The 25,944-nt window shown below is 36.7% G+C and overlaps 1 protein-coding gene across 3 annotated transcripts in view; it reads left to right on the top strand.

Annotated features, from left to right (window-relative positions):
• Positions 1-25,944, top strand: part of ATP9B (ATPase phospholipid transporting 9B (putative)) — a 322,516-nt gene that overhangs the window by 141,008 nt on the left and 155,564 nt on the right. For all 3 annotated transcript variants that reach the window (XM_030552602.1, XM_030552603.1, XM_030552601.1), the window contains exon 8: positions 12,705-12,799. In XM_030552602.1, the coding sequence (XP_030408462.1) occupies positions 12,705-12,799 (95 nt within the window). The remainder of the gene's footprint in view (positions 1-12,704; positions 12,800-25,944) is intronic.

Raw genomic sequence — 25,944 nt, 5'->3', positions numbered from 1 at the left:
CAATTCTTCAGAGCAGTGGATGTAATATTTTTGTTTATTCTGACTCAGCTGTTGTCAGAGGAACATAGGCCATGCATAGTGGTGCAATATTGTCTCCTGTTACGTAGTGAACTACATTTTAATCAATTATTATTAAGGATATTTTGAAGGTAGTTTAAATAATGGATTTTAAAAGACTGTTAGCCAAATTCTGCTGTTACTCTGGTACACAGGTGTAACTGAGAGCAGAATTCAGCCCTCTGCATATGTACAGTAAAGTAATAATTTTTCTTAATTGTTACTGTCTTTATAAAATATATTCTGTATACTGCTATATACAATTGTTACATTTTGTTTCACTGTACGTTAGTATCAACACAGAATTATTGAGTACTCTTTAACAATAAGTTAAAGTATAAAACTATGAAAATTTTCTTAAGTGTTTCAGGTTTGCATCTGTATTTTTTTAAAATCATGTTTGATAGCAAATCTTATTTACAACCTGTTCATATTCTGTAAGCACTGACCAAGCATAATATACTCTAGTCTCCAGGAGAAATATGACAAGTAATACTCTGAATCATCAGTTATATATTAACCATTACAAAAATACAAATGATATATGCAAATTGTTATTTTACTTCAGTTTATTCTGTGTCAGAACTGTTTGGGTACTTGCTCCTAGTTTTCAAAACTCTCTGGTTTGTGTATAAACTTCTTATATCCTGTACTTCATGTTTGCTTATATGTGTGTGTGTATATATATATTTATATGTATGTTTATACAGTATTGGAGTTTGCCGTGGCTATTGAGTGGGTTCACAGCTAAGGCTTTATCTATTGGTGAAATTTAAATTCATAGCTTCATAGATTGAGGCCTGAAAGGAGCACTGTGATCATCTAGTCTGACCATCTGTATAATTTGGCAATAAAACATCCCCAAAATAATTCTTAGAGTATATCTCTCAAAATCACAGAATCTGCTCTAATTTGTGGCAGCCTTTTACAGTCCCCAACAGGCTTCTTCACAGCCCAGAATTGCCAGAGTACTTTGGGCTGTGGCCAGTCCTCCTCCTCCCCTGGACAAGTCCCTTTTACCATGGTCACTCCCCTACACCAGGAAGTGCAAGGGGTAGCAGTGAAGGATGATGTACACCAGTCCTCCAATGCCACTTAACTGTGAGAGTTCCCCCGGGGCCTGTTCTGTCCATTGTACAGTCCCTGTATGTCAATGAAGTTCCATGAAGAGGTTTTAATAGGGACTGGAACTGGCTCCTGGTCTCCAGTATGACAGACCCAAGCTTCATCCATTTAGCTGTGCTGCCTTTCAGAATAAATGTGCTTACTCCTCTTCTCGCTTAATCCTCTCCCCTCCCCGTATCCTCTGCTGTCTAACAAGTGTGTAAAATGTGTTGCATTCTCTCTAGTGGCTACTCCATGTAGAGATCAGCCTACAATTGCTACCAGTTACTTTAGCTCAGGCGGCATTGGTTTGTGTTGAAGATCTAAATGTCCTGGATTTCAGACTTGTTGGTGACCCAAGGTGGCAGAGTTTAAATTCCACTGGATGAAATTTGGGGGTGTTGTGTGTGGTTTATTATGAATCGAAGTATGGGAATGATTATGCTGTGTCTATTTATATTGCACTGCACAAACTGATCAATATTTTAAAAATGGTGTTAGTGTACATTCTGGGCATATAAGAAACTGCTAGAACAAGGGGGAAGAATGGAAATAAATAAGAGACTCGGGGCCTGATTCTGATGTCATACTGGTTTTTACAGTGCTGGATCACCATTAGAGTCATGGAGTTTAACTGCAAGGGACCATTAAATCTACTTAGACACTGAGCATATGAGTAAGAACTAGTTAGCCAAGCATCTGAGAGAGAGAATGCTTTGTTCCAGTGCAGAGCTCTCGCCCACCCTGTCCAGTTTCCCATCTCCAGCCATGGCCGTTCCTCATGCTTCAGAGAAAGGTGACTTAAAAACCCCGTCAGAATACTTTGATGGGGAAATCTCTTCTTGACCACCCACCAGTGTCTAGCTGATATCCTGAAGCATGAGTTTGTAGGAACATAAACCAGAAACAATCCCCATGTTTACAGTGCCCTGCCTTCTACCATCATAAGCAACCCTGTCATACAAATAGAGTCATAAATTTGTCCATCTCTCTCTCAAAATTAAGTTGTTTGCTTTCACAGCTCCTATTGAGAGGTTGTTCCAGACCTCAGCTCTAAGATGGTTAGAAACGTTCTAATTTCCAGACTGAATTTGTTCATGGCCAGTTTATACCAATTTGTTGTGGTGCCAGTCTTGTCTTTTATCTTAAATAGCTCTTCACGCTTCCTGCTGTATATTTCCCTGATGTATTCATAGCCTTTGTTTTGCTAGACTAAACAAGCCAAGCTCTTTCAATCTCCTCTCATACAATAGGTCCTTCCTTCCCCTTAGTAGCTCTTCTTTACACCTGTTCCAGTTTAAATTAATCTTCCTTAACATGGTTGACCAGAACTGTACACAGTATTCCAAATGAGGTCTTACCAGTGCCTTGTACAGTGACACTAACAGTTCTCTGTCTCTATTGGAAATCCCTTGTCTGATACATCCTAGGATCAGAGTTGCCTTTTTCACTGTCACATCATATTGGTGGTTCATAGTCATCTTGTGATTGATCAACCCCAGGTCTCTCTCCCACTCTGTCACTTACAACTGATGAGCCTCTAGCTTGTAGCAGAAACTCTTTAGTGCACGACCTTGTACTATGTACTATTGAAATGTCATATTTCTGTCACTCCACTGTTCAAGGTCATCCAGATCTTCCTGTATAATAATCCTATCCTCCTCTGTATTGACAATGCCTCCCAACTTTGTATCATCTGCAGATTTCCTTTACAGACCCCTATTTTTTATGCCAAGGCCTTTAATAAAAATATCAAATAAGATTGGTCCCAAGGCAGATCCTTGAGAAACTACACTCATAACCTCTCTCCAGTCCAGTAATTCACCTTTCAGCACAATCCATTGCCGTCTCCCCATTAGCCAGTTAATTTAGAACTCTATCTACATCAGTATAGGCAAGATCTTTAGGATTCTTTTTCAGATGTACTGCTGGAGCCAAGTAAACATGGCCTCAACTCACTCTTCCATGCCTGGTTTTCCCCTGGACTCTATCACCGTCTGTGTCATCTGCATCCGCTCCTGATAGGACCCACTTCCTGCTGGTCTGGGTCTATGGGAGAAATCAGAAATGGGAATTACGGGAAGGAGGGTCACATTATGAGTGCAGGATTGAAGGTGGGTTGGGTTGGCTGCACCCAAGTGTTCATCTCCTTTTCTCCACCCCTCCCCCCTTAACCCTGGAAACTAGTTAGTCCTGGAGATTAGCAAATGTTCTAAGGGTTAAAATACTGTTTAGATTGTTTTATATTTTGTGAGAAGAGGATGGGAATACATTTTGCTCTAGGAAAAATTGACTATATTTCCCCTACAGTGGTCTCATTAAAAACAAATACAAAACCACCCACTCCTCCTCCCTCCTCCCTGGCTTCAAAAGCCCCTGCCCTTACACCTTAGATAGCATTTGCAGGATGCAGAGACTTTCCGTGAAGTGATACATGCATTTCAAGAGATGTAGATTCAATTACCCAGTCCTGGATTACACTGCTCTACAGCCAAAATGCTTCTGAAATAAATGTAGTCCAACTTTACTAATTCTGGGTCACTTAGAACGAAAATGATGCTTAAAATTATTGATTGGCTCTAGTTCTCAAGATATGCTATTGGGTCAGTATATATGACCCTTGACTTGGGAATGGCGGAAGATAAGTGAGTTATAAAGGGAAGGGATCTCAATTTAAACCAGAAATGACTAAAATACATCTTTGACTGGATCTATGAATAAATCTATGACTGGGTTTGGACAGTACTTGCTTTTGAGGCAAAACAATGAATGATGCAATCTGAAGCTGGTATTGCGTCATACATTATATGAATTGCATCATGTTATTCCTAGAAGTCATGGATGATGCAATCATAACGAAGCTTACATCACTCTGCTGAACAAATTGCCCTATATCAGCTCTAGAAATCATACAGTGTCATGCTCTCTTATTTGTCAGTGTTTGATTTTGCAAAGGGAAACATTTCTGTTTAGCCAAAGTGAGCAGAGATGCCTCGTACTTGTGTGAAGAGTGCAGATAACTTCTGCTATGTTTGTGGTGAAGTGACTTTTGCATCACAAAAGCGCAGTATAACCACTATGGTTTAGAAAGCCTATCACCTTTCTTTTGGCTGCAAAATTGGAGATCAGGACAAGAGGTGGGTCCCACAGATATGCTGCAACACTTGTGCAACAAATCTTCACCAGTGGTTGAACAGGACAAGGAAATCTATGCCTTTTGCAGTGCCAATGATTTGGAGAGAGCCAAGAGATCATACCAGCAATTGTTACTTCTGCATGGTGCCTCCAGTTGGGAAAGATGTGTCAAAGAAGAAAAAGTGGACTGTGCATTATCCAAACATTCCATCAGCTATACGCCCAGTACCCCACGGAGAAGGACTGCCAGTTCCTGATGCACCAGAATCATTCTCACTTGAGTCAGACGAGGAAGAGGATGAAACTTCTGGTCCTGAACCATCAATGTCACAGGACCCACATTTTCTCCCATCCTCCTCCTCTGAAGCACACCTCAGAATGCAAGGTGAACTGAATGACCTTGTCAGGGATTTGGAACTACCCAAGAGTAAGGCAGAGCTGTTGGGCTCCAGACTACAGCAGTGGAATCTCCTGGCAGGCTATCAGGGCAAATGGAGCCCATCAATGCTTGCAGACTATTGCTGGACAGTGACAAGAGATGCTCCATTTAATGAATAGGAGAGACAAGCCAAGAAGCGCCGAGTAGACACTGAATAGGACTAAACTATGTACATAATAGTTTTTTGCCTTTTGTTTCATAATAAATTTTATTTATATAACCCTTTAGCTGATTTTTAAAGTGTTACATAAACAGGACAGGTGAAGTATTATCATGTAAAGCAACCATAAACACATGAAAAGACCTAGGTTTACAATTTATGATTAAAACTCTACTATCTACACAATATACATAGACATAAAATGTAAAAACTTAAATATCTTAGAAACAGTAGCCAATCAGTTGTTTTAATTGTCATATTTGAATTCAGCACATTAAAATACATAATAAATATATTTTATCTCTGAAGCAGACGACTTCTCAAAAATTGTAGACCAGTGCTATTGAACAGGCTTGTTCCCTGGATCTTCAAGATGTGGGAGGCTCTACTTTTAGAACCTAGATGAATGAAGTGTTGTGTAGTTGATACTGACAGACTCCAAAGGGAGTTAATTTGAGACCTCTATAGCCAAAGGAACCTTTAGATGAAATAGGGAATAATAGGATTAGAGGTTTGCATGGGGAGGTGTAGGGATTTCTGGAGTATCAGGAAAAGAAGAGGAGAATTAGATTTCTCTACAGCAGTCCAAAACATTTTTAGAGAATCTTTGCCAGAGTTCATTCTATAAACAGTACCTAGTAAAGGGAAAAAATTGCACACTAATGGTAAAATTGCAGTCTTAAATTAGTGTTTTAGAGGTCAGTGTTAATTCATGTCTATTAAGTTAGAAATGTTTTTCTTTAGTATTTGCAAATGAAATGTGAACTGATTTCATTCAGATCAATTTATTTTCTATATTTATTCCCCTCTTCTCCCCAGCGTGAATCTGGTGACCCAGTGTAATTACATATTTTAAACAACTCTTCTGTGGCAGAATATAGATTGCCATCAGTCTGTATTCGTTATTTCTTTTTTGTTTCTCCTTCTAGGTAAATTTTCACTAAGTTATTTGTAATGTAATTGTTTTAAGAACAAAAAAGTCCATCTTACTCTTTACCATTAAACAGAAACATCAACAACATTGGCAAATGAAAAGATAAAATAGGAATAAATAATGTAATTCAAGTATAACAATTTTTCTTCAAAAATATGCAATTAAAAAAACCCTGAAAGCTAGAATACATTTAGAAAATGTAGCATTACAAAGTATTAGCTTGTTTTTAAAGCCTCTGTGAAGAACTGTTATCAGCTTGCCGAAGGGCATATGCACAAATATAACTTATCCTAGTGATAGCAGTGATTTAAGTACATTACTGTAATATCTGGCGAGACTGTAGATGTCTATAGTTAGAGAAAATAAGGGCCAAATTTTGTATAAAGTATCAATAGGGGTTCTGCTGGAGAAAGGAATGCAGGTTTTGCTCTTTCTGAAGGTAAGATGTAGTAATCAGGAAGAAAGGTGCCTGGTGCAATAATAGTTTGGAATTACACAGAAATTTCTCATAGGCACATGTTTTCTAATACATATTTTCTCATTAGGAAATACTACATTTGAATAAAAACAAATAATCAAAAGCAATAAACTAAAATCTTGTCACAAATTAGCTTTATGATTAAATATTTTTAGAATTAATATAGTATAGTGGGTGAAATCATTTAAAGTAAATGTTACTTTGTGGTCAGTATTTTTCTGTCAACATTTTAAACACTGATGGAAAATCTTTAATATTGCACACTTGTAAGTTAATTACCTTCAGTTTTCTATTGGATTAATCAGTCTGTAAAATTGTTATTACAATCTTTGAAAGAATGTTCATATTTCATTACTATTTGCTTTAAAATGGGATAGCATTATTACGTTAAAGCCATTTACATTAAATTCTAGAAATCTGTTTACATCAGTAGTTTGTAATATGTATAAGGACCCATTAAAGCTTATCATTTGCTTTGAGATCAATTAAGTTCATTGTAGCCATGCAGGCATCTGTTTAGTTTAATTGATAATATACAAATTAATATCCTATGTAGTAACACAAGCTAAAATTTTAAAAATTCTACTCTGTTAAAGCAACATTAAAGGTCTAAATTAATATTACCCTGGAAAGGAAAATCCAAGTTGCGTTTGACATTCAGTCTTTGATAGCCTACAGTAAGTATCACAAAGTTATCTAAAAGTCTCTGCGTGGCTGTGTGATCTAATATATGATAAATGTTGTAATACCTATAGAAAACAGTGAGTGAGTGTGATAGACTTAACTTGGAATTTCTGTTTCTTCATTCAGTTTGCGAGATATTATGTCACTGTTAATGTTTATGCTTGAATTTCATAATACTATGTTTGGTTAGCATTAAAGAATAAAATAGAACCATCAGCTATTGCTATTGTGTGCAATTCTTGGTAAACCACTCATGCTGTTTACCTGAAATTGACACTATGAACTGCATTCTTGTGTTAAAGCCAACACAGTATACCAGTTTGCAGCCTGCAGTAAGATGCAATACGAGCTTTTGCAGTCTTTCCATTAACATTTTGATGTAACCTGTTGTATTAAGAATACCACTGTAACAATATGTTTTAGGTGGACTTGGAATGTTAAGAATATAATATATTTGACAACACAGACAATGCCCAATCACCTCTGAATTATGTTCAAACACCTTTCGTCTGGATTGAAATAAGTAATATTTTGTTTATTTAACAATATTCATGCCTTTTTGTTGTACACATTTAAATTACAAACCAACAAGAGCAAAGGAAACCTGATTGAAATGTACAGTGCCAAATATAATATTAAGAATATGTAGATAATTGGGTTCTTATAATGTTGTCCATCATTGTGCTATCTGAGTGCTTTCCATAACAAAAAGTAATAGCAAATGTCTCTCTTCCCTCCCTACTGGCAGGAGTGCAAATTGAAATTATTCTTAGGGTAATCCTTGTAGAAGAACCCAATATTGGTTTAAAAATACAGCTTATTTTGCATTCTTAGGACTTGTACAAACACAGTGTTTAGACTACTTTAACTAAAATTATTTTTAAAATTGATATAGTTATATTGATGAAACCAGCCCCTTGTGTGGATACACTTAAATTGATTTACATCTGACTTCACTTGAGTAAGCTACATGGAGCCAGTTGTAAATTCATTTAATTGTACCCACATGGATTTGCACCAGTTTAACTAAATCGATTTTAAAAAATATTTTATTTAAATTAATGCAATTTTTGTATGTAGTCTCATCCTCAGACTCTAATGCAGTATCATTTTAAAGAATTCACCATCGTTGCTACAAACATGGACACTATATGTAAATGTTTATGGGCCAAATTCACTGTATCCAACTTTTGAAAACTACTGTTAAATCTTCTTTAGTGGGGAGGAATCATGTTTATGTATTTAGAAATAATGAATATCTATATTCCCTCCACTGTCGTCTTCATTCTCCTTTAAATTAAAATATGTGATTTAGCTTTATGGCAGGTGTTTCTGATTACTCTTTATTAAGTTTCCCACATTCAATATGGGATTTCACTTCTCTCTGATTAGCCACTTTTGCACTGCTGATACCATATATTGGATGTGTACTTAAATATTGTCTAGACTTCTACTGTTTGTCTAATTTTTAAAGTATATTCTAAGGACTAAAAAAAGAAATCTCACCTTCCTCACCCCCTGCTTACCTGAAAAATAACACCTTAGCAGGTCCTACAGTTGTCTACAGAGCAGGTAAATCTACCACTCTGAGATTTTTGTAGTTGTGCTCTTTCTGGTAGAACACAGTAGTGCTACAGAAGTGGGGTTTTGAAGTTTGATTAATGCAGGCTTAAAGCATGTTCCTTAACAGAAAGTTTGGAACAAAAGATAGTAAACTTTATGATCTAATGTACTGTTTTATTTTATATGCTTATGATATATAGATCATAGACTATCAGGGTTGGAAGGGACCTCAGGAGATCATCTAGTCCAACCCCTTGCTCAAAGCAGGACCAACCCCCAGACAGATTTTTGCCCCAGATTCCTAGGTGGCCTGCTCAAGGATCGAACTCTCAACTCTGGGTTTAGCAGGCCACTGCTCAAACCACCAAGCTATCCCTCCCACCCTTAATGTTGAGCTAAGTTATGACATTTTTCAATTTGATACACTACAATAGGTATTTAAAAGAATAAATATCATGGAAAAAGTTGTATCTGTTAGTGTCTCAGACAATTGTATATATTATAATTTGGGCTTTATGTAGTGCCTATTGTTTTTACAGGTACACACTGTAACACAAAAAGTTGTCACTGTTTTTCATTAAACATTAGTTACATAATTAGAAGTAATCTCATATACTTACACCTTAGTTATACAAAGTTTAAAATCAGTATCTTGGAGTAAAGTTAGTTATTTTATCAGTACTGATAAAGAACTATTTCAAAATGGGGGAAAAAAGTTTTATTGTTTCAGTTTTGCTGTAGTGATCACTACTGAGAGCTGAGTTGGCACAAGGCAGTCTCCTTTCTGGATGAAAGGGAAACGGGCTATGAGATAAGTTATTGATGAAATTAACTGCTGAAGTGAAGAGGAAATGTGGCTGACCAATACATGTCATAGTGTGAGCTCTGTTAAATGAATATATGTGCAGTCAACCATTCACAAGATCCACACTGGTCTTGAACTGCATTGATCTGTAGTATAATTCTAAATGAAATTGATGGATGAGAGCAGCCATTGACAGGAAGGGTAAGAATAGCCATGAAATGTCCTGTATAGGAAAAAGTATGATAGAAAGTAGACTGTTGATCTCTGCCATACATTGAAATGTGCATTGGGATTGTGGAGTTCTTAGATACTGTTAGATATCTCACCTTAATTGTATTTCCTTATATATCAATGGACACTTCAAAAACTACTTTGCAATATTTTCTTATTTTATGAAAAGTGAATACATCAATGTGTTGTCCAGAGATTCACTACATTTGGGGCATTCATTTTTTATAGTTTTGTGATCTGAGGTTCTGAACTATGAAAGAGATTTTTATGTCATAGTGAAGTAAATGAAGCATTTTGGAAGCTGTGTACACTGAGGTTTTAAAGACTGATTTTCTTAATATGTGCTGAATATTGTTGAGCAAAGATACACAGGTAAACTTCTTGGAAAGAGGATTGTGTGAAAGTGCCATCTTCAGTTCACATATAATGTGCCTTCTCTCTGAACTGTCCTTTCAGACTGTTAACTCATTGAGCTGCTAAATTTACAGGCATGCATGAATAAAACCTTGGGTTACCTACATCGGGTTCAATGTACTTTCATTGTGACACCAAATTCATCTGGATTTGAGCACCCAAACAAAATGTACTTACTGGCACTTTGTCAACCTGCTTCCTGTAATACAAAACCTTTTTCAATTTTGTATTCCCTCACAGACACTCTTTCTGGTACGCTGGCTATTAGAGGCACTGCATTTAGCTCATTGCTTTATTCTCTATGTAAAAGGACTCAAACTAGTCAAGGGAAACTCCTTTGCCAATGAGCATAGGATGAAAGAAAAGTGCTAACTCTCTTCTAATGGTGAAACTACTTTGTTAGCAAAGTTTTAACATAATTGATTGCAAGTCTAGAACTAGGAACATTATGAAATGTATGTATTAATATTGTATGCAAGTTAATTCACAGAATTGTATATATGCGCATGCTCTCTCTCTCTTTACATACGTGTGTGTGTTTATATATCTATATATAGAGATCTCTATATGTAAAAAAACTTAGTTTAGCATAAATCTCTTTAAAAATTCATTTTTCTGTCTCAACTCCATTAACATCATTGCATGCTGTGTGTGAGAGGACAATACAAGTACACCTCTACCCCAATACCACCTGACCCGATATAACACAAATTCAGATATAACTTGGTAAAGCAGCACAGCAGGAGGGAGAGGGGCGCACATTGATGGATCAAAGCACGTTTGATATAACGCGATTTCGCCTATAACGCACTAAGATTTTTTGGCTCCTGAGAACAGCATTACATGGGGTAGATGTGTTTTACTATAGTCTACAATATAACACTAGTGACTGTAATTGTGTTTGGCTAGTATAAAAATGCTTGCTTCTAATCTGTCAGGTTTAACTGGTGATATGTCATGATGTAATAAATAACATAGTGTATTTTAAAAATCTCTGCAAATATCGGTTATTCATAAAACTTGAATATGAGACTGGATCCATAGTTACTCCAGTGGCATGACTAAAATAGTCGTGTCTACTTCAATTATTATGATTTTACTTAACTTCTGTGCTGAATGACTAATAGAGAAGAATGCCTTTCATTTTATATACCTTTTCATTATTAAATAAATGAAATATGTAGTATATTTTCTCTTCAGAAGGAATGTTGCATATTCATGTGGTATTAAGACATTTTTGTTAAAATTCCGGTTTGAATGCTGATATTTAAAATTATTACGTATTTGTATATGGATAGAATTTACCAGTAGGATATTACTCTTTCTACAAAATATTGATATTTGATATCTGTTAGGACCACTAACAACATATATACACTCACTTTGTCTAGGAAATATTTATGTACCAATGCATCTCTTGGATTGTTTTGGAAAAGGAAAATTGGAAGAAACATCATAAGATGTATACCTTAGTAGAAGAAAACTCTTTCCCTCACTAGTCCTAAATAAATAAATTTTTTTTTATGGTTCCTAATGTCTGAAAATTTAAAACTTTTAGCATTTTGACAAGTATAATTCTTGCCGGGTTCTGGATTTATATTCAGCAAGCTATCTAAATTTATATTTATATTTTTAAATAAATGTAAATAGCTTGCTGAATATGTATGTGTATATATATAATATCTCCACAATATTCAGCTGTAACTTTTTTTGGAATCTATTCATATAGTAATTTGAATATTCCCTATATTGGCCATATCCATCAATCTCGTTATCATTATTTTCCTTCAGCACTGAGTTTCTAACACTTTATACTAGTCTGCTCTTTGTAAAACACATAAATTGTTTGTAATGTCACTAATTCTCTTTGGTTACTTTTATGTTCATGTCAGTCTGCGTAGTTTGAGCTTCCACCACATCTTAATTATAGATTAGTCATATGTGCTGTAAGATTATCTAGTTTTGGATCCATGACATCCACAAATGTGTTAAAATCCATTTTGGAGTTGATTTCCTTTAAATATAATTTATACATGTGTACTGGAGTCTGATAATGAACCAGGCTTCTATGCACACTTAATAAATATAGCATCTTGATAGGTTTCAGTCTGGGTCAGTAAAGAAGTGTATATTAGAAGGGATTTCTAAGATCCAATCACAAATTTAAATGGAATAATAATCTTAAACATCTCTGAAATTTATAATAGCTTTAATATCTCAATTACACAAATGGCTTTATGAATCATTTCTTCAAAAATGCTCATCCCGGCATAATACTAACAAGTCAATGGAGTTGCACCTGAAATGCATTTTACTCAATATATCTTTCATTTACTGATCTAAATTTAGATGGTATAAAATACTTAAAGTAGAATCTGTTCTTGTTACTTACATGCATGTCTATATTGATTTTTTTAAAAAAAATTTGTTATGAAGATTGTATTGAAATAATGTGACACATCTATAGTGTTCCTTACCGAAAGCATTTAACCAAAACAAAACACTTATGCCTTGCTTTAAAACCATTGGGTCTTTGGATCAGGCCCTTAATATGTAGGAATAATTACATAAAAATGTATAGAAAGAGGATAAAGAAACAATATCAGTTTGAGGTAACAAACTGGACATTTTATAGAACCTTGCAGGGGGAGGGAAAAGCTGGCTATATTGTGATATATGGTTTCTTTTTGTAATTTTAAGGTTCGTGTTTTATTCGAACTGATCAGCTAGATGGTGAAACAGACTGGAAGCTAAAAGTTGCTGTCAGCTGCACACAGAGGTTACCAGCTTTGGGGGTAAGCTTTACAGTTATTTATTTCACTGTCTCTTCAGTGTACCTATTTATACCTTGTATATCGTAGAAAGCTTTGTTACAGTTACTATGTATAAATATGTTTCTAATTAAAAATAAATTAATCCATGACTGCAATATTAGTCTTTGCTATAAATAATGCATCTGTTTTTAATTCTATGGAAAAGACTGGATTATGCCAATATTTAATTTTTCCATTTAAAGGAGCAAGAGAGGGATACAGTTGGGTTTGTCTCTTCCATTGAATATAGGCTTGGGGATTTGGGACATAGCAGTCCACTCTCGTAAGATGAATGCTTCCTGGCACAGAGGTTTTAGGGTCCTTGTGGGTGAGGAAAACAGGATTACACAAGGATAGAGATTTGCAGTGACTGCTTGCCTATTTTTTGTGTGTGTGTGTGTGTGTGTGTGTGTGTGTGTGTGTGTGTGTGTGTGTGTGTGTGTGTTTATAGGCAGTACAGGTAATGATGCCTATAGTTAAGAATGCCCAACATTTTTCTTTACAAGAACCTGTTGTTCAGTTGCTTGTAACTTTGTCAAATGTAAAATGTTTGAATTTAAATTTTCCATGCCAAGTATCTGCCTTAGAAAAGTTTCAGCTAAATTGACTCAGCTGTTTCCATGACAGGGGTTAGGAAAAATATATATTGTTTTGCTTATGTTAAAAAAGTTCTTAGAGCTGTTTTATTGAGAAACTCTAATGCCTCTGTACTTTGGATATGGGGTACTTGAAATTTGCCTGGGAATGGGGGTTGTCGCCCTGGCATAATGGATGTTCTTTTTGCTGTCCCTGTGAAAACTCTCTGAAAAAGTCTCTGAAAAGTTTGTCTGAGCACATGCTCAGTAGATACTTCCTGGAATCTGGCAACTGACTTTTTGAAAGATTTAATCAGCATTGGGCTTGTCCATCCCCTTACAACTCCTGTATGTTGAATGGACTGTGCACATGCCATCTCCACAAACAAAATGAGCATGCTTCATCTTGGGACTGCAGGAGTTCAGCAGGACTTTTTCTGCAGTGTCTCCTTCCAACTGCTTGTGACTGCTGTGGAACTGGAGCTAGCAGCTGTGGGATTGTCTTTCCTGTGCTCTCAATGCTCCCCTTTCTGGCACTCAGGAAAGGAGGAGGAAACCACTTGACTTGAATGTAGAGGGAATGGGGTGTGGGAGTGAAGCTTGGGAAGAGAGTTGTGGGCAGCAGGATAGGAGCTGGTGTCAGGGACAGGAGCTGGAGAGGGCAGGCACAGGAGCAGAAGAGGACAGGGAGAGACTAGGGCACAAAGACCTCTAACCACAAATGCATGCTCCCCCACAGAACCTGGACTTGAACCCAGAGAGATCCTGCATCCCCACATTTCTCTGCTGTCTAGCAAATAGCTGTGAAACTCACTGGCAAAATGTTTCTCCAGTCCCCTCCAGTAGAAGGTCAGCATAGATAACAGCCTTCTACTGATACCAGTTACTCAGCTCAAGCAGAAGAGGTCTGTGTTGTAGATCTAAAGATCCCAACCCTGCTGATGACTATGTGGGAGGTCAGTGTGGTTTCACACAGTGCAATTTTTTGTTTTTTCAATTGTTGAGTTTCTAAAAGAATTGGCTATTACATTTTAAAAGAAGCCTTTAGTAAAAGAAAGTTACAGTTACAAAGTTAAGAATTCACAGGTTAAGAAGTGCCTAAGTTTAAGGTTGTCCATGCAACTTTAATTTGGGTTCCTTGTGCCTAGCCATATACCTTATGATCTAGCCCTCTTAAAATTGGTTAGAGTGCAGCTAACCTGTAACAAAACACATGAAGTTTGTTGCAGTGTAACACATCTTCAGAACCAGAAAAACCTCACTTCCACATTTCCATCTTCAACCAGGGTTTTGTGGGGGCTGGGGGGAGTGGATATTTATCTGAAGAACACACCTGCGGGCTAAGAGGAAAGCTGGCAGCACCAAACAGAAGTAGCTGTGGGCTTTCTTTGTTTGTGGATATAAACTATGCTATGATGAATAAGGGAGATTATTCTTTTATTTTCAGGTTAAAATTTGAAAGCTGTCCTATGCCTGGATATTATAAAAATCTGTTTTTTGCAAGGATTGATTCTTCAGACATAGGAGCTGAAAAAAGAGACATTCAGGGAAAATATCTAGAAAAAGATCATTTAAAAATGTTTCTTCTAATAAAATTAGAGAATATTTATCTTCTACTCTTCTTTTCCACCTCCCCCTCACAATCCTCAAAAATGTTCAGTTGTCCTTGAAAGGATCATTGTACTAGATTTCTAGGTCTGGCCAAGATTCTCAGTACAAAAATGGAGAATGTGTAGGACTGGAGAAGTTGGTTTAAACCATCTCTCAAACTCCTGAATCCTTGGGCTGATAGGTTGGCCTGGATATCTAGTACAAGGTAGAGCATGATGAGTAAGCTGTTGCAGCAGCTTAGATTGCTTCATTTCCCAGGAACACAGCCTCATGCAGCAGCTCTCTGCCACCTGAAGAATACCCAATGCAGGGGAATCTTTGAAGGGCCAGTTAAGGAACTTTGGGCAAGCTACGTGTTCCATGCAAATGAATTTATTTAAATTAGAAATCCAGTCAATAATAAAGATATTTTAACATCTCATGCTGTAGTTCTTTAAAATGTGGAAAGTTTCACAATTTTGTCCATGTTTAGGGCCCATGCATATATTCCCTCTTCAAAGGAGTTTGTTGTATCTGCACACACTCTTATGTTTGTACTGCGCCTGATAGGATCCTTAGGAGCACAAAGAAAATCTTACACTGCAGCTGGAAAGTCTAATTACCAGCTCAGGTAGACATACACGCATTAGCTCTGCTACCCCACTTTGAAACTGGAATAGCTCATTGTGCATTAGGAAACTCTTACTGTATAGTAGCAGGGTCTACGTGGACATGTAAGTACACTATTTGACATACTCGTGCACTGTAGATTTCCACCCCAGCTTGCTGCACACTAACTGTTCATCTAGATGAGCCCTCAGTCTTCTTAAGAACCTCCAACCCTTAAACGTACACCTGCACTGCAGCGGGGAGATATAATTCTCAGCTTGGGTAGGGATACATGTGCTAGCTATCCTAGAGCTAGTACTAGCAGTGTGGCTGCAGCAGCACCAGGGGTGGTTCAGGGTCACTGCACAAGTACATACTAGGATCTCAAAGGAGGTTATATTTAGATGACTAGCCTGAGCTGCTGCTTATGCCACCCTAGCCACACTAGTATTTTTAGTGCACTGTATCAAGCAGAGCTAGTGCGTGTATGTCTACCCAAGATGGGAATTACACTTCACAGCTGTAATGTAGGCATACCCTAACTCTCCTGTATGATCTCAGGTCATGGAATGCATAGCTCCACCCTCTGATGGGCTTGGGAATAGTAGGCTGGAGGAAAACTAACAGTCCCACTTCAGCCTCTGGTCCACTGTGGGACTATCTGCCATTGCTTGCTTTATAGCTTCTTTGTGCCCCTAAAAACCCTGACTCATGGTGATAAATCTGAAAACTAAGTTTAAGCCTTAAAGTGTGAAATAAATGATTGTTCAAGTTCTTCTGAATGGAACTATCAGTCCAACCTGTGAAGCTCCTGGAGCATCTACATAATTCTAGCTTAGTCAAGTGATCTTTTCAAATTCTTATGGCTTGGACTATGTTGTTGAATAGTGTGTAGTAATTTTGTAATCTAATATTGTGTATGAATGAGCTGAAAATACCAAACTACTTTGAATCACCACCTTGACTTCAGCAGGAGTCATGGAAATTCAAAATAACTGTTATCATGTTATGGAAGGAAAATATTATAAATACAGTAAACATTGTTTTTATCCATTATAATAAGATGTATAATATAAAGCAGGGCCCATGCATTTACTATAGAAATACATGTAAATGTGATGTATTCTTTTTTAAAAAGTTCAACAGTAACAACCGGAAATATTTTCAAAATTCTTCACACTTTATGTACAAGATATTATGCACAATGTGAAGTGTAAAAATCACTTACTGAGATGAGATTTTCCTCAGAGAATGTCTTCCGAATTCTAATACTTAGACACAATGAAGCAGCCATGTTAAATATGAAAAAAATATTATATAATTTGAGCGGTCCATTCTAGTTACTCACTCTCACTTCTTTAATCTCAGCCCAACAAATATTTTGTTGAAAGTTTGCAGAAATTTAGGGAAGCTAAGTGTGTAAGTATAAAAGTGTTCTGACTTATTTTTTCAAAATGTTCCTACCTTTTGTTTGTATGCTCAACTCAAAAACTACTTTGTTTTACATGCCTACCTAATTTACGCATGTAGTTCACAACAGGGACACCTACTTTTGAAAGACTTGACATTTTTTTTTTTTACAGGATGTCATAATGCCAACAGCAGCATCCTCAGGAACTGGAAGCGTGTGTTCCTTCCTGTGACAGCTTTGGTCCTTCTACCTGTGTGATGACTCTCCCTTAGGAAAGCATAGTGTCACTCTAAGCATTTTTACTCTTTACCCCTATCCACTCTTTTCATTCCATGTATGCAAACACTGGGATTGTGGCCCCTTATGCTTTTCCTACTTTTGTGCACCCATTTAGAACCAGCCACTCAATTCTAGAACCAGCTGTTTTTGAAGCTCAGATATGATAGCCATTCCCCCTAGGGCTAAGAAGTATCTGGTGCTTTAGAAAATATGAAGCTTTTAACTTTGTAATTCAAGTAGCAATTAACCAGTTGACAACTACTTAACTCTTACACAGTTTGGAACATGAGCCCTAAACGCCAGAGAATTTTCCTATAACCAGAGGACATAACACATTCACTTCTATCAGTGCTATATAAAAAATGCCTATCAATAAATAACAATCCTTCTCCCATAGAAGGTATATGAATAAAGTCCCTTCAGCTCACATCTTTGATATGCATATAGTGATAATTTCTAGTGTTTGGAGGTTAAAGTGTAAATGACAAGCCACAGGAATAGGCTGGACTTATTCTTTTTACAATAATTCTTGAATGCCACCTGCTGGACTATATCTAAAATAGCTGTGGTGATATCACACTGATATATAGATTCCCCACCTCCCCCGATTCAGCTCTCCTTATTTAGCCAAAGCTCCCACTGAAGTAGGAGCAAGTTTTGCCTTAGAGTAAGGAGTTAATAGACTGTATGCACAACTCTACATTAATTGCTACTGCAGTGGCAAGAAAATCAGGAATAGATTAATACAAAATGTTCAGTGGCTCCACTTAAAGTTTATTCTGGCTCTAGAGATATTAACATTGTAGCAGTGCCCCTTTTTAAGTGTGTGAAATATCTTGGAATTCAATACTATCTCTAAAACTGGAATGAAAATGCTCACTGCATTTGGATATGCAACTACTAAACTAAATTAAGGTTTGCAGTTTACTACTAGTTTAACAGAAATTATAGATTAACTACAAAACAGCAAAATGTCAGGTTCTATTGATGTAACAAGTCCATCAGAAGGCATGGAGTGACTTCAGGTCTGCTTTCAAAGGGGTCCTTCACCTTCTGCCACCCCCCTGCTTGTGTCCAAATCCTGGGTGTGTCGGGAAGCAGGTGGTTTCAACTGCACCACAGTCTTCCCTGTGGATGATCCTGATACTGTTACTGGCTCCCTGTGCGCCGACGGTCATCTTCATTACACAGTGTCTCTGGCTGAACTTGGAGCACATTTCCAAAGGAGAAGTTTTATTACTGTATATACTTTGATATTATACATGACTATATCTTTAGGAATTGAAAAGGATGGACAGTAAGTGTAATTTGAGTATAGATATAGACTAAACAATTGGGTCTTGCATTTAACAGCATATAATGTCCATAATTGTCACTCATTTTGATTTCTTTAGTTATCCAATGTAAAGGATTATGAGTATCTTGTGTAGTCATGAGCTGTCAGTCCCATCAACAGTGCAGCATTGTAACCTTATCCACTGTGATACCGGGAATAAATAAACCTGCAAACCTTCAGAGCTTTTCCTAAAGAACAGATGACACCACCAAAGATGATCAGTACAGATTTTGTTGTCTTCTCAAACCACTTAATGTGATCAGAGAATTAAAATTTCAACAAGTCATTTAATGATGGCTGTGCAGCAAGGACTGTAGCACCCAGGTTAGGTTTCTTGTGGTTTCACAGTCATGTGTGGGGCAGAGTTTTTTCTGGCACTATGCATGTTCTAGGACATTCTTCTCTGGCTTATTTGATCAAGTAAATTTATTAACAGCAGTGAGGTCACTGTAATTTTCAATAAATGGTGATTTGCTGATTTATATCAAAAGATCCATACAGCAGTAAACAATACCATTTACATTTAATTAGTTTTATTGAACCAAAGGCAATTTTATTTGTAATGAACTACATGTTATGATTAAGGATGTATTTTAATGATCTTTAAGTAAGGTGAACAATTGTTGCCCTTGACCTAATAAGGGAGGTTTTTCTCATTATTGACAAATTCAGAGTGATTTCAAAACTATTATTGTGAAATGTAAAGGAAAACATTGCTGTACCATCATTCAGTCATTTCATGGCTAATGTAAACAGATTTAATGCATTTTTCCAAATTGTTTACAGATAATAGCATCAGCTAACATGTTATTTAGTGTTTCAAAAGTCCAGTTTCCTGTTGTATTAAAATAAGTTAATTTCATGGTCTAGACTATTCTAGACCCTGTTTTTTTCATCATTCTTTTAACCTAGAATTGGTGTAGAATTCAACTGGTTTTGGCTATTTATTTAATTTTCTCTTAAGTATGCATATAACTGAGATAATTTGCTTCATAAATACGATGATTTAGATGAGCCAGCATTTCACCCAGAATTTGTGGCTTGTGAAAGTTATTCTAGACATGCTGTGAATTTCATGAACATTAATTTCTTTATATTAATATGATTTATTGATAAATACTTGATTTATTTAATAATCTCATTCCGTTATTCTTAAAAGCCATTTATAAAAGAAAAACACTTCAGTGCTGTAGTGTCCTTTTGCAGAGGCCATGCAAATTTTCCCTGTTCAAAATAGTTTAAACTATTTTCATACGGTATTATGTCTATCATAAGTCTTGACCCATCTGTGTTAGTTTTCCAGCCTCAGATTGTGAAGCCATTAACTCCTCTGTGTAGCTACTGGTGTGAGAGCAAGAGAAGCTTCTGTCTCGGGGATGGTAGCGTTGGATGGAGGAAAACTTTCTGCCCCCCTTTCTGCCCCACTTAAGTTGTAAAACTAAGGCCTTGGCTACACTTGCCAGTTACAGTGCAATAAAGCCTCCCAGAGCGCTGTACCTCATTCCCTGTCCACACTGGCAAGACACGTACAGCACTGTGTCTCCGCGACTACAGTGCTGCTGGTACTCCACCTCCCTGAGAGGAATAACAGCTGTTGCGTATTGGCTGAGACGCTGCTGCTCCAGTGTAAATGGGGAGTAACATTACGCACTGATTGACCTCCAGAAACTCCCCATAAACTTTTTAACTGAAGCGTCTTCTCTTGTTTTGTTGTGAACTCCGGAGGAGGAAGTGCCCTTTCAAAGCTCTGTTTCGGGGGCTGCTTGTCAAAAAAACACAGCTACTGTTTGCCTTGAATGAGTACCCACAGCTAATGTTTGCTTGAAGAGAGGGGTTGGGGTCTGTTTTGGTGAGGGGCTGCTTATCTGGTCTATGAGAAAAAAACAGCTGCTGTTTGCTTTCAGTGAGTGAGAGGGGCTGGGGGAGTGAGGGGGGTCTGAACTTACAAGACAGCGTGCTGACACACTCTCAGCACTCCAAAATCCCACTCTCTCTCCCCCCCACGCTCCCTGTCACACTCCACTCCACCCCACCCCACCCCACCCCCCATTTGAAAAGCACATTACAGCCTCTTGAATGCTGGGATAGCTGCCCATAATGCACCGCTCCCAATGCAGCTGCAAATGCTGCAAATGTGGCCACGACAGTTCGCTGTCGGCTGTCAGTGTGGACAGATTGCAGCGCTTTCCCTACTCAGCTGTGCGAAGGCAGGTTTAACTCATAGCGCTGTACATCTGCAAGTGTAGCCATACCCTAAATGTGGACCATGGCCATCTTAAAAATTATCCTTGGTTGATAAACAGTCAGTTGGGATAATGTTGTACTGTGCATCTGATTGCAGCAGAAATTTCCCTTGTTCGGAAAACAAAATTACTCAAGGAAGCTATTGGGTGCAGCAGGTATGCCATTAAGGCAAACTCCCCCTTCCCCCCCCCTTACAAGCAACCTATCAAATAAAGTACTGTTTTGGTATCCTCTGTAAGTGTAAATGAGTATAAACATTCTAGCACTTAGAGAACAGAGGCCACACTTGGAATACTCTGGAGGTTCTAGCTACCTCAGAATAAAAGGTTATTAGAGACTTCTGTAGAAACTGGCCACAAAAGCATAGGGGATTTTAGGATCTTAATTCTTGAGAAAGATGAGAGAATTCATTTTTCACAAAATGAAAATTAAGAAGGCTTCTGAAAGACAAAGATGCTCTTAGATCTCAAAAACAAAAAAGGGGGACAAAATATAAGGTGAAGAGAATGAGAACTAAAGAACTTAGATAAATATTTATACAGAGTGGTTAAAATGTAATAAGCTGCAAAGGGCATCATCAGTAGGAGCAATTAGTAAAACCAATAGAAGAACCATTTGGGATTAGGAAAGTATATTGTTGAACACATGCTAATTTACATGAGATGAATCTTCCCACTTCCATGCCTTCTCATGTTGTTTCTCAGCGAAGGTACTCTGGAAAGAAAGAGAGAATGTTTTTGCTTGACACACTTCAGTGACTTTTTATTGTGTATGAGTATGTGCGTGGTATTAGTTTTCTGCTGTACTATCCAGTTCTGAGAGACTCTTATTTTTCAGTGTACAATAAAGCACGTAATAGCCTGGATTATCTAAATTGTAGGTGTTAACAGATTGGGAAGAACTAAATAATGAAGATATAGGACACCACGTGTATTAGTTTCCTATGAATTATTTCTCATGAAACTGATGAAAACTAACTTAATAGGACAAGAATGCAATGAGTGGAACATGTGAAAAAGGACAATAAATGGCTGATGGTTTAAGATGAAAAAAGATATTTTTCAAGTATTAGTGTTGAAACCTGATTTACTTTTATAACACTTATCAACAGAATAGTAGAATGATATATGGATATATATAGTCTTGCAGAGTATGGAGTAAGATATATTTCTTAACTACAAAATAAAAATGTCAGTTACAAATTAATTTGGTGACACGTACATTTATGTATGGAGGTACTTTTTCAGAATAAGATGGAAGTGAGTTTTATAAAATGCAAATGAGAGCTTAATGTGTGGATAATTAATGAATGTACTTGTTTATCTAAAGAACTAAAAATATGGTAAAATGGCTATGGATCTCAATATTTCACTATCGGAAGAATCACAATAACAGATGCTTCAGATATTAAGACATGATATTTAACTCTTAGGTTGCCAAATTTGTGTTTTAGTAAACCCCCTTATATTCAAAGTGTCAGCATGGACAGATGATCGCTATGTGTAACTCTTTATAAATAAGACTTTCTACATTCAAGGTCAAATTGTGATAACGTGACTATGATGAAGGGTGTAAAAATGCTTAATTCAACTTCTGAAGGTGGCACATCCCAGATATCACAAATGGAGTGCCACTGCCTTTATAGTCCGCTGCACAGAGAAACCATGGCTAGTATGAAGGAGGTCTCTTTACTTCCATGCAGCTGATCAGCCAATGGGGAAAAAAGAAGTGAGAGGTGATGTGTGGTATGATAGTTCACTTAGGGAACAGACAGGCACTGTAGTGCAGTTTGTGATAGGGTGGGCTCTTTCTGATGTCAAGTCCCCAGTCACTCTGGTTTCTTTACCCTTCCAATGTATATGGACTCACTAAGTATCCACGGATGTTCTTGGTCCAATTCCAGTGAAATCTTACTTGATCAGTTTTTGGTATTGACTGTCCAGAATGCACTAAAAGTAGGACTGACAGGCAGTTAAAAAATTAATCACAATTGAACAATAATAGAAAACCATTTATTTAAATATTTTTGGATGTTTTCTATATTTTCAAATATATTGATTTCAATTACAACACAGAGTGTACAGTGCTCACTTTATATTTATTTTTGATTACAAGTATTTGCACTGTAAAAAACAAAAGAAATAGTATTTTTCAATTCACCTAATATAAGTACTGTAGTACAATCTTTTTATCATGAAAGTTGAATTTACAAATGTAGAATTATGCACAAAAAAAACTGCTTTCAAAAATAAAATAATGTATAACTTTAGAGCCTGCAAGTCCACTCAGTCCTCCTCCTTTTTCAGCCAGTCGCTCAGACAAACAACTTTGTTTACATTTGCAGGAGATAATGCTGCCTGCTTCTTGTTTACAATGTCACATGAAAATGAGAACAGGCGTTCGAATGGCCCTATTGTAGCCGGCGTTGCAAGATATTTATGTGCCAGATGTGCTAAAGATTCATATGTCCCCACCATTCGAGGGGACATTCTTCCATGCTGATGACGGGTTCTGCTTGATAACAACCCAAAGCAGTGTGGACAGACGCGTATTCACTTTCATTATCTGAGTCAGATGCCACTGACAGAAGTTTGATTTTCTTTTTTGGTTGTTCAGGTTCTGTAGTTTCTTCATCAGAGTGTTGCTCTTTTAAGACTTTTGACTTGTCCCTCTCAGATTTTGGAAGGCACTTCAGATTCTTAAACCTTGGGTCGAGTGCTGTAGCTGTTTTTAAACTCTCATATTGGTACCTTCTTTGCGTTTTGTGAAATTTTCAGTTAAAGTGTTCTTAAAATGAACAACATGTGCTGGGTCATCATCCGAGACTGCTATAACATGAAATATATTGCAAAATGTGGGTAAAACAGAAGAGGACATACAATTCTCTCCCAAGGAGTTCAGTCACAAATGTAATTAACACATTATTTTTTTAACGAGCATCATCAGCATGGAAGCATGTCCTCTGGAATAGCGGCCAAAGCATGAAGCGACATACAAATGTTTAGCATATCTGACATGTAAATACCTTGCAGTGCTGGCTACAAAAATGCCATACAAATTCCTGTTCTCACTTTCTGGTGATGTAAGTAAGAAGACAGCAGCATTATCTCCTGTAAATGTAAACAAACTTGTTTGTCTTAGCGATTGGCTGAAGAAGAAGTAGAACTGAGTGGACGTGTAGGCTCTGTGTTTTGTTATTGAGTTATGTAACAAAAAAATCTACATTTGTAAGTTGCACTTTCACCACACAGAGATTGCACTACAGTGCTTGTAATGAGGTGAATTGAAAAAAAAAATACTATTTCTTTTGTTCCTTTTGCAGTGCAAATATTTGTAATCAAGAATAATATACACTTTGATTTCAATTATAACATAGAATACAATATATTTTGAAAATGTAAAAAAATTCCAAAATATTTAATAAATTTCAATTGGCATTCTATTAACAGTGCGATTAAAACTGCGATTAATTGCGATCAATTTTTTTGAGTTAATCGCGTGAGTTAACTGCGATTAATCAGCAGCCCTAACTAAAAGGTTTGTACCCATAACCGTGAGGAGAATTCTGCCAGGGTGTAACTTATTGTGTAAGTGTCTAGCACATCTGTTAGATTGTAGCCCATAGCATTTTTTTGTGATATGTTTAACTTTTGGATGAAGTTCTGAAGGCACGGGTAGTTGGTAGGTTGACTGTGGGCCAAATCCAGACCTCCAGACACTTTTTAACAGACCTCAAAATCTTTTTATTTACTTATTATCATTGCTTTTTTATTATTATTGTCTCTGGAGTCTGGACCTTGACTGTACCTTGACGAAGAAATTTGGACCTTGATCAAAAAATAGTTGACTACCCCATCTTAAAGGGTAATAGTGAAGGACACATCTTTAAGAATTATCAAAATCATTCTTTATTTTCTAATAACACCTTACAATCTCAAATCCTTGTTTTTGTTTTTTTGCTTTTTTATATTTCTGGTTTTTAAATAGCCAAATTTTATCTTTTTTTAAATATACTTGTATAAAATTGTGTAAATTTTTTAGTTCTCTAGAAAGTTGCTGTCTTAATAGCTTTGGAGATTGAGAAGTCTTTTGTAAACAAAATAGGTACAGTTTATACAGTGACGCTGCAAGACTTACTGCTGCCTTGCCGATGTGCCTTCCCCTCAACTGGAGGGACTAGCTCAGCAGGATGACCATAGTTCAGTCTGCATGTCCATTTAGTTAATGGTTTATCTACTGACACAGAGAGCAACATTGTTAATATAGCTTCCAACTCAACAAGATAGTTAATTATGTGCCTAACTTTGAGCATGTGAGTAATCCCATCGATTTATCATGCTCCTTTTGCAGTTGATGGAATTTTTCACATCTACTACAATGAGAGCAGGAGCAAATTCACTGTGTCAGTTCTAAACTGGGGTGGGATGGTATTGATGTGGACATCTGGACACTGGACTGAGACTACCAAACTAATTTCCCATAGGACATTAAGTAAATCTAAGTTTTCTGTTACAGAATAGCTAGGGGAAAATCTTTTTTTCCCCCTCTTTGTTGACTTTGGTCCATTTGACAACACTTAACATTTATTCAGTTTCATTATTTTTCCCCTATATATTCGCTCATTTTCTCCTTTGCTGAAAAAATGCCCATGATTGTCAACAAGGAGGCAGAAAACCCTTTTAATTGTTTTTAGAGGGAAAAAAATCAGGAGATACAATTTTCATTTTAAATTAGGCTATTAAAACAAACCTCCAATAAACAAAATCCCTTTCACACTTAAGCTATAAATACAAAACAGTTCGATAGGTGGCATCTAGCATTTGTACAAGCTTGATATTTTCGTTATGTTTTTTAGCAGACAAACCCTGTATAATATGAGATGTACTGTAAGCAGAGTCTGATCCTATTCCTTACTTGAGTAAAATTCTCATTGACTTCACTGAAAAAAGAAATGTTTTGATATTTTAAAAACATAAAAATGAACAGTTGCTTAGTTGTGTGTGTGTGTGTGTGTGTATATATATATATATAAAAATATGCAATTAATCAATTGATGATTAAGTAAATGTATTATGTATTACAG

This window comes from Gopherus evgoodei, chromosome 2, assembly GCF_007399415.2.
Source record: "Gopherus evgoodei ecotype Sinaloan lineage chromosome 2, rGopEvg1_v1.p, whole genome shotgun sequence".
NCBI classification, from domain to species: Eukaryota; Metazoa; Chordata; order Testudines; family Testudinidae; genus Gopherus; species Gopherus evgoodei.
Note: the sequence above shows the minus strand (reverse complement) of the source record. Positions and strands in the feature narration are given on the sequence as shown.